Below are 10119 nucleotides of genomic sequence, written 5' to 3'. Positions count from 1 at the left end.
CAAACAAGCATTTAACTTATTAAAATTGAGTTATACATATTCAGCCAGAGAGTGTGAGAAATACTTTACATTGTGTGATTCCTTTACACTCAAGTAAAGTAAGTGTGGAGTGAGGATGAGATGAGAGATGTGAGTCTGCTGTACCCTCAGATGGAGTCAGTCCCCAATTCTCTCATTGTGGGAGCAGCTTGCTGTTCCAATTGTGTCTGCTCTTTAAAAATAAGTATTTTTCATGAAATGTGGCTCCTGAATGAAAGCCCCAAGTACTTTTTCATCTATTGCTCAATAAAAACAATTTATCTCAACATGGCAAGGGAAAAAAATCAACTGAGTTTTTTAGGAAATGGAGTGTTGGTCTTCAGTTTGGCACATAAGTATGGCCACAATCATGTGTAAAATCAACATGTATGAAACCACAACTTCTGTAATTTATAAGTGATTTAAGTAGTTTCCAAGAGTAATTACACTTCATGAGTTTTTTTTTTTTTTCTTTATGAGCCGACTTTAGAACCCAATCCCTATGTAAGTGGTGACAAACCCATATCTAAAAGCACGGTCATAAATGTGATCACTTAGAGACATTGTGTGACTAGGGAAGAGAAGTGGACCCAGAACTCACCTTTAGAGCACACCAGCATTTAGAGATTGGGTAGAGGAGGATATAACTATAAAACAAAAGTTTGAGAAGCAATCAGTGAGGTAGGAAGACGAGGAATGTGGTGTCCTGGCAGCCAGAGGAAAGTTTCAAAAAGAAGGTAGTGATCAGATGTTTCAAAGGCTGTTGAGAGGCTGAGCACGAAGAAAAAAGATCACTGAATTTGGCAACATGGAGGTCACTAGTGACCTAATATCAGTTTCAGTGGCATGGTGGCTGGAGATGATTGAGTGCTAGAGGTGGAGAAAGGGAAACTGTGATGAAGCCAACTCTTTTTTTTTTTTTAACAAATTTATTTATTTTTGGCGGTGTTGGGTCTTTGTTGCTGCATGCTCTTTGTTGCGGTGCACATGCTTCTCAATGCAGTGGCTTCTCTTGTTGCAGAGCATGGGCTCTAGGTGCACCGGCTTCAGTATTTGTGGCTCGTGGGCTCTAGAGTGCAGCCTCAGTAGTTGGGGCGCACGGGCTTAGTTGCTCCACAGCATGTGGGATCTTCCGGGACCAGGGCCCAAACCTGTGTCCCCTGCATTAACAGGCGGATTCTCAACCACTGCGCCATCAGGGAAGTCCCTGAATCCACCTCTTTCCAAAGGTTTAACTGAGAAGGAAAGCAGAGAAGTAGAGTAGTAACTAGAGGCAGATGTGGGTTCAAAGGTGAGTTTTGCTTTTTTTTTTTGATATAAACCTGGACCAAGTTTTCACAAACTCCATCTTTTGGTTTGTGCCTTTTTCATACTTTATTACATTGTTTTTTTAAAAATCACAACAGCAGTATCAAAGACAACCTATGTACAAACATTTTACAAAAGAAATATTGCTAGTATCAGCTGTAATAAGGGCAAGTTGAAGAATAGATGCTGAGTTTCTGGGCCAAAGTCTGCCCTCAAAGACATCTAAAATGTGTTCAGGCAGCTGAAACAGGCTTCTTTCTGATGACAAGCATGTGTGGTCGGTAATATTAATACAAACGATGGTAAATGAGGATACTACTGGGCCCAAGTAGCGAACTCCTCATCAGGAAGGCCACCATACAAGTGGAGCTAATCCAATAACCTAAACCCAAGACAGTAAAAGCGCTGTTTCCCATCTAAACGCATTTAAGCCTTCAGCAATGATTGCGTCACGTGTAAACGATGCTGGGTTGTCATACAGACACTTGATTCTTATACATAACCCTATGCCAAACTTCCCTTAACTCTCGAGTCAGGTTTCTGGTTGGACCTAAAGGGGAGGAATTTTAGAAATGCTTCCTTCAGGACAGAAGTCAGAAAGAGAGGTGATCCTGACAACAGGATCTATTAAATTTGGTGGCGGCGGGGGGAGGCAGGAATTTGGGAGGAGGAATGACTCCTTGGGGCCAAGAATGAAGAAGCGTGACTCACTTGGGTCTGGGACCTTGCTGAAATCTGATCCCCACCCCACCCCAGCCCCGCCGGTGTCTACAAGCTCGGTTCCTTTCTCATCTCCCCCAGTTCCTTCATCTCCACCTTCTTGTACTTCCCCGACTTCCTCCGGTTGGTGATCACCAGCACGGTCACGCCGGCGACCAGGGCCACCACGACCACCACGATGACGGCGATGAGGCCGCTGGTGAGGCGCTTCATGGAGAACTGGGGGGACTTCTCATCCAGGAGGTAGATGAGCGTCCGCTCCAAAAGCAGGGGCTCTCCGCGCACGCGCACGTCGAGGCCGCGGTGGCCGGTGAACAGCGACTCGCCCTTGACGTCCCTCTCGAAGCAGTAGGTGGCGTCGGCGATGTCCACGTCGCCGGCGACCTTCTGCGACGTGTTCTGCTGCAGCTCGATCTGGATGGTGGGGTGCTCGTAGTGCACGGCCGCCACGAACTTGGGGTGCAGCGGGTCGCGCTCCCGGAAAAGCCGCCGCAGCTCGGCCTCCAGGTCCGAGGGGTTGAAGGCGCGGGCGGCCGGGCGGTGGCGCAGGTCGATGAGGATGGGGTGGGTGCGCACCAGTTCGTCGCAGCGCAGGCTCAGGTCGACCTTGTCGGTGCGGCGCATGCCCACCGAGTTCACGCACCACCACACGGACGTCTGGTTGCACTAGCGCGCCATGAAGCGGCCCTGCTGGTCGCAGTCCGGGTCGTACAGGCCGTCGTTGTCCAGGAGCGCGTGCTCGCTCGGCCGTACCAGGGCGCGGACGCTCTTCCGGGCGCTCACGCGCGCCTTGAGCAGCAGGCACTTGGATGTGAGCGTGGAGCAGTCGACCTCCAGGCCCGAACCGAGCACGCGGCACAGGCAGCGGCCCCCCGGGCCGCTCCGGTCGCACACGGTCATCTTGCTGGTGGGGCACGTGCACTTGTCCTGCGCGGCCGCTTGATCGATCACCGCCGCTAGTAGTAGGAGCGGCGGCAGCAGCGACGGCGAAAGCAGCGCGAGGCCCGGACCCTGGGCCATGGTGGGGCGGGGCGGAGGAGTGCGGAAGGGGCGCGGGCTGGCGAGCGCTGGGGCCTCTTCCGAGCTCGGGCTCCGCTGTCTGAGAAGGTCTCCAGGTGTCTGGGGTTTTGCTTTTTGTTTTTGATGTTTTTAAGGATGGGTGCTAGGGAATATTTGTAAATTGCAAGGAATGGTCCAGTGAAAAGATGGAAATTGTTGATGTAACAGAGAAGGGAGAAAATAATGGGATGGGCGTGAGATGAGATTTTGTCAGGGAGTGTTGGAGGGCTGAGGAGGGAAGAAATTATATGAAATAACATCCTCAAAGAGTGGGAAAATGAACTTACTGGGAAAAAGCAATAATACCGATGGGCAGTGAATGCTCATTTGAGTTGGAAACAATGAATTAAAAAAGAGACTAATCAGCATGATTCAGCTACTTAGATAAGGGTGTGAAGAAGTTGTATTGCTGGATTTAGCCGGGGTTAAAGTATTTTCAGGTAAATATGATAGAGGATTATGGCAGAACTCCTTGTGCGCCCTCTCCCGCCTCAAAAAGGTCCCCTGGGATTGATAGTTCAACAGAGATTTGACCTCCTGAAACCCAAGAAGAAAGGGGAAAATCGCTGGGAATGGCAGTCTTATTCAGAATAATACTCTGGGTTAGATTAATAATCCAACTTGCTTCCCTTCTTTCAGAGGAAGGAATTGTATGGAGTATTGAATATGTGCTCTATTTTACTTTCATAAGCATATAGTTAGAGTAAAACGAGTCTGAGTTTAAATTCCTCCCAGCCTCTCCACCTGCCAGCTGTGACCTGGTCAAATTAACCTCTCTTGGTCTAATTTCCTCATTTGTAAAGTGAGGATTATGATACCTACAGCAGGATGGTTATCAGCGTTAAGCTGAGCTCATAGGGCAATGGTGTATAATGGAAAAAGCATGGGTTTTGGGTGTCAGAAAGACTTATGTGTGAATCCAGTTGTATTATTTAATAATTTGACCATTGTAGGCAGGTTATTTCACTGTTCTGTGCCTCAATTTCCTCACTGGTAAAATGGGGATTATAGCATTATAATATCCTATAATCCTACCTTGAAGGCTAGGAGTAACACTGGTTCCCCACACAGAGATCAAAATGGTGGGAATTGGCTTAGGATTCTATCTGTCTATCTACATTTATCCATATTAGAAATATGTATTATATATATGTGTGTGTTGTATAAAGCTTTTGGAACAAAATCTCAAACACAGTAGGTGCTTAATAAATATTAGTCCTTTTCTTTCTTGCAGTCCATTCTCCTAGAGCTTTAGTTCTTGGCCTTAACAGCACTTTAGAATCCTCTGAGAAACTTAAAAAACAAAAGAAAACTTGGTCCAACCCCCAGAAATCCTGGTTTCATTGTTCTGGAGGAGCTCTCTGGCCTGTAATTTTTGAAAGCTGCTCAAGTGAATCTAATTGCACTCAGGATTAAGAATCACTGCTAGAATTATCTTTCTAAAGCCCAAATGAGACTATGTTGCTTCTCTGCTTAAAAATTTCTCATGATTTTCCACTGTCTACTGAGTGTAGTCCGAGCTCTTGTGACTTGTACGCCAGACCCTTAGCAGTGATTCTCAACTCTCTCAGGACACATGACACACTCCCATAAATAACTTCAGCTTGAGTTCAACTGCCCCCAACCCTTTTACTTAGCAGTTGTGTGATCTTAGGCAAGTTACTTATCCTCTGTAAGCTTTAATTTTATCATCTGATTTTGCCTTTGCTTCTTCTAACTCTGAACCTTTGTACACGTTTTTTTTTTCTTCTTGGAATGTCCTCTCTCTTTTTCCTCTCTGGCAAATGCCTTATATTCTTTGAAATTCAGTTTATATGACTTATGGTTACCAAAAGGGTAAGGGGGGGCAGATAAATTGGGAATTTGGGATTAACAGATACACCATACTATATATAAAATAGGTAAACAACAAGGACCTACTGTAGAGCACAGGGAACTATATTTGATATCTTGTAATAACTTACAATGGAAATGAATCTGAAAGAGAATATATATATGTATAACTGAATCACTTTACTGTACACCTGAAACATTGTAAATCAACTATATCTCAACAACAACAAAAAATTCAGGGGCTTCCCTGGTGGCACAGTGGTTAAGAACCCGCCTGCCAATGCAGGGGACACGGGTTTGAGCCCTGGTCTGGGAAGATCCCACATGCTGTGGGGCAGCTAAGCCTGTGAACCACAACTACTGAGCCTGTGCTCTAGAGCCCGCGAGCCACAACTACTGAGCCTTCATGCCACAACTACTGAAGCCCACGCGCCTAGAGCCCTGCTCTGCAACAAGAGAAGCCACTGCAATGAGAAGCCCATGCACCGCAAGGAAGAGCAGCCCCTGCTCGACGCAACTAAAGAAAGCTGCATACAGCAATGAAGACCCAATGCAGTCAAAAATAAATAAATTTATTTTTAAAAAATTCAGTTTATATGTTGTCTGCTCTGAAGCTTACCCTGAATGTCCCCTCCTTGACATAGTCCCTCTTCTTTCTTTGAGTTTTCATGCCACTTTGTAAATGCCTCTATTTTAGCTCTTTTCCTGTTGCATTGTAATTTTGTTTTCCACATCTGTCACATACCAGACTTTAAGCTTTTTGAGGGCTGGGCCTGTATCTCATTTATCTTCATATTATGTTGGCCTAGCATGGATACTGTTTCATACTTAAGTGGTCAATAAATCTTGTTGAATTAATGAAGTGAGATAAAATAGACAAAGATTCCTGAAACTGCCAACCGTGTGGATTTAGGAAAGGACCTATATCTTTTGCTTGGTGCTTTGTAATAAATTTTGGCTGAATGAGCGAATAAAGTCAAATGAAACTGTCAGACTGATATCATTTTCTACCTTGACAATGTCCAGCTGACTCATTAAGGGACCATTTCCTCTTGGGGAAAAAAACAAAGCAAAACAATTAAAAACCATCGTCAATAAAAGTGGTGAGGAAATTGAATCATGGTTTTGTATAAGTGGAATTTCTCCAAAAACCAGTATGGTCTGACTGGTAGACACACATGGTTTCTCAACTGTAGCAAGTGAGAACACAAATTTTGTATAATGCTGCAGTGGGAGCTGGTTGGGATATCTTGTTGTTATGGACAGAGTGATCACTTCATGTCCTAAAAGTATGTTTTTGAAAATCTTTCTCTCCTCCACTCCCTGCTTCTCATTCAACAAACTTTGGCATTGTTTTCACAGTGTGATCGGCATGGACTTGGGCTTAGAGATGCAGAGATAGACACAGTCCTTGCTCTCAAGTAGCTTAAAGTCTGCTAAGGATAGGGACTAAAGTCTGTTAGAGTCTGTTTTCAAACAGAGCAAGAAAATTCCCTAAGCACTGTATAAGTTACAGGAGGTAAGGGAGTGTTTTCTCAGTGGTGGTAGGATGGGATGGGCTTTGTAGGAAGTTAGGAAAGTTTTATAGAGGAAATAAAGCTTGCAAACCCTTAAAAAAAGATGTTGGCAAATTAGACAAGACGGGCAAGTCTCTTTTAAATAAAGGGAACAGTAGCAACAAATGTGAGAGGGTATGAAAATGCCTGTTGTGGGACTTCCTGGTGGCGCAGTGGTTAAGAATCTGCCAGCCAATGCAGTGGACATGGCTTTGAGCCCTGGTCCTCTGGGAAGATCCCACATGCCACGGAGCAACTAAGCCCGTGTGCCACAACTACTGAGCCTGTGAGCCACAACTACTGAAGCCCGCACGCCTAGAGCCCGTGCTCCGCAACAAGAGAAGCCACTGCAATGAGAAGCCCGCGCACCGCAGCGCAGAGTAGTCCCCGCTCGCCACAACTAGAGAAAACCCACCCATAGCAACGAAGACCTAGCACAGCCAAAAAATAAAGAAAATGCCTGTTGTGTTTGGGGATCTATTAGTGGTTCAACAAAACCTGAAGTGGATGATGCAGCAAGAGGTGGAATCAGACAGGTGGGTAAGGACTAGCTCCTGTACACCTTATGGGTACGCCAAAGAGCTTGGACTTGATCTTGTAGGCATTGAGAGCCATTAAAGGATGTCAAGTTAGTGATATAAACAGCTTTTTAATTTTAAAAGATCACTCTAGCAGCAACATGGAAGGGAGGCAAGCCTGGAGTCAGGGAAACCAGAAGAATATCACGGTAGTAGTTTAGTGAGGGAAGAAGGCAGTAGCAAAAGGGAAGAGGAGAAAGGAGCAGATCTAAAGGACATTAAGGTGGTGACATTGATAGCACTCCCTTAGTGATTAGATGTAGGAAGATGGAGAGAGAGAAGCCTAAGGTAGCTCCCAGGTCTCAAACTTTGGTGACTGGGTGAGGGGGCCTCTGTTTATGGGGATGGGGAATATTGGAGGGCTAGGATAGTGTGAGAACAACATAATAAAGTTTAATTTTGAGAAGGTCTGAGTTTGAGATTTCTGTGGAACACCTGAGTGGAGTTTCTAATGGTCATTTGGAAATAGGAATTATTTCTTTGCAAAGGGAGCTAGAAACTTCTAGATCACAGCTTCAGGGTCTTAATTAAAAATAAGCTGAGGAGAGAGTGATTGACTATAGATAATAAACACAGCAGCCATTCACACAGACAAAACTCTCACTTTCCCTGGGGCTAAGGTTTCAATATCAAATTCTCAAGCCTTACCCATAGTCTTGTACTTTAGAAATCCAAAGCAAGTACTTAAGGAATCCAGATTCTTACACTTTTTGTACATTTCTGTTTTGCCATCAAGAGTCCAATGTACAAAATGTTAGGAGTCAAAAGTATAACATGTTCTTTCCAGGCTTTAATGGAAGTTTAACGCAATATAAATGTAACCACTCAAATATGCTCGTAATCAGGACAGAATTCAAGTAAACATCGCCAGGACCAAAGCTGACCTCACGGTGGCACTCCAGTCTTGTCGGAATAAAGGGCTCTGGAATCATCTTACTAAACTCTTAAGTGGACAGTCCACTCTGAAGTAAAGAGTTGGCATAAACTCTGGGTCCATAGGCCACACAATTAAACTACCTGGGGAGAATTTACAGGGAAGGATATCCTTTTGTTTTTAAATCCGCTCTGACCTAAGGCTGGATCAACAGTACAGGGTATGATATGGCAGCAGGTCTCCATCCAAAAAAAAGAAATTTCACTGGGGTTCAAAACTAACCAAAATAATACCCTCATTATTATTTATTAATAGCTACCATTTATTGGTACCTACTGTGTGCCACATACAGTTCAGAGTGCCTTTCATATTATATGAGCTCACTGAACTCTCATACCAGCTCCGTGCAATTGATAATTATTCTCGTTTTTCTGAGGAAGAAGCTGAAGCTCAAAGACATTAAGTCACTTGCCTCTCAAGTCATCCAGGTAGTAAGTATCCATGCTGTATTTTGAACTCAATCTGTATGATTCCAAAATTTGAGGTCTTTAAGCAAGGCTGCATGGCCTCGTATTATTGATGCCAAAATTAAAGCAGTAACAAATGAAACTTTGTGGTTTTCTTTGGGTATAGACTGTTTGGATTGAGGTGGTTTAAATAATACTGTATTTAGGGAGATCTAGTGAGGACCCCTATTGTGAATTTGAGGCCTCTTCCTGAAACTCTTCACCACCTATAAGAAACAGGATATTTACATATTCACAAAGTATGTCTCACAAGGTATTTATTAATTACAAAGAGAAAAAGAGCAAATTTACAATGGAGAAATCTTGCAGATGCTATGTTAATACAATAAAGTATAAATGAGAAAGCAAATGTGGTAAAATATCAATATCTGTGCCACAGAGAGATTCTTTTCCTTTTACGGTAGAAAAAACAAGGGGACAGGGAGGTTCTGTTGACAGGATTGGTCAGCGGTGGAGCAGAGGACTAATTTCTATCTTTGATCTCCATCTGTGAAAGCCCAAAGCCCACAAAGGTTTCCAAATGAAATAGTTACCTTTCTAAGGGGTAGAGAATTATTGATGAATCCTGGACTCTATATAAAGGAAGACTCCCAAATGAAAGACACAAATAATAAAACTCCAGAATAATGTTATTATACTGATTATAGACGGTAGAGATGGGAGTTAGTTGTCCTTACTCCTCCAATGCTTAATCAAGAGTGTCAAAGCATATTTACAAAGCATTTTTTAAATGCCTTACAGACTTCAAAGCCATAAATAGCTTCTCTGTCTCTCTAGGGCTAAATGCCAGCATTTTTGTACATCCTCAGTCTAAGAGAATTACCAATCTGTCTATTTCTTTAAAGAACTGTTCTTTTAGTGAGAAGGAAAAGATGTCTAGAGAAGCTTTTTGTTCAACATGTCGGTGTTCGCATGATTTACAGTATAATTAACCAGCCTTGTAGCACCAGCAGACCAGCTCCTTTTACTATTCATCATGTTTCCAGTGACTTCAGATCATCAACTCTGTTGGGAGGAAATACCTCCTCCTTAGAGATGTAAAAATATTATGTCCCTGATCATTCCCACAGGCAGAATGTGATCCATCCTTATATAAGTATTGTTTTTCAGATCTAAGGGATTCCTCCCTCACCCCACTATTTTTGCACATCATTACTCTCAGAGCTAAAATCTAATTAAATAAATACATGCAAAATCTAAAACTACTTAGGAAGAATTTTGTTATTCAATTGCTTATAATTACCAGAACACATTTGTTAAGATATGAAAGTCTGGTAACTCAAAATCTAAAACAAAATACCTATGTAAACAAATATATAATAAATATTATCACAGATCTATTTTAAATCTCTATATTAAAACCTTATTAGGCATCTAAAAAACTTCAAAAGTGTTCACTTTGGGCCCAGTAATTCTACTTCTAAGAAGTTACCCTAAATATACACCTCCAACAATATGAAAGTACGTATGCACGAGGTTAATTATTGCAGCACTGTTTGTATTTGCAAAATAAGGGACACAACCTAAATGCCCATGTAGAGGAGAAATGTTGAATAAACTATAGTACAAGCACATAATCGAGCACTACACATCTGTAAAAAAGAATGAAGAAGACGTTTGCAAACTGATAAGGAATAATTTCTAGG

General features: G+C 43.0%; 2 protein-coding genes across 5 annotated transcripts in view; both read right to left on the bottom strand.

Moving 5' to 3' along the window:
- Positions 1-947: 947 nt before the first annotated feature.
- HNF1B (HNF1 homeobox B) overlaps positions 948-10119 on the bottom strand; it is a 176409-nt gene continuing 167237 nt past the window's right edge. For 3 of the 4 annotated variants that reach the window (XM_049702271.1, XM_049702272.1, XM_049702273.1), the window contains exon 12: positions 948-1253. In XM_049702271.1, the coding sequence (XP_049558228.1) occupies positions 1101-1253 (153 nt within the window). In that variant the 3' untranslated portion in view covers positions 948-1100. The remainder of the gene's footprint in view (positions 1254-10119) is intronic. The other variant, XM_049702270.1, reaches the window with a different exon arrangement.
- Positions 1250-3066, bottom strand: LOC101275174 (tumor-associated calcium signal transducer 2-like). The gene is given in 1 exon segment (XM_033431547.2): positions 1250-3066. A coding segment is annotated over 1 exon segment (972 nt). The 3' UTR covers positions 1250-2094.

This window comes from Orcinus orca, chromosome 19, assembly GCF_937001465.1.
Source record: "Orcinus orca chromosome 19, mOrcOrc1.1, whole genome shotgun sequence".
NCBI lineage: Eukaryota > Metazoa > Chordata > Mammalia > Artiodactyla > Delphinidae > Orcinus > Orcinus orca.
Note: the sequence above shows the minus strand (reverse complement) of the source record. Positions and strands in the feature narration are given on the sequence as shown.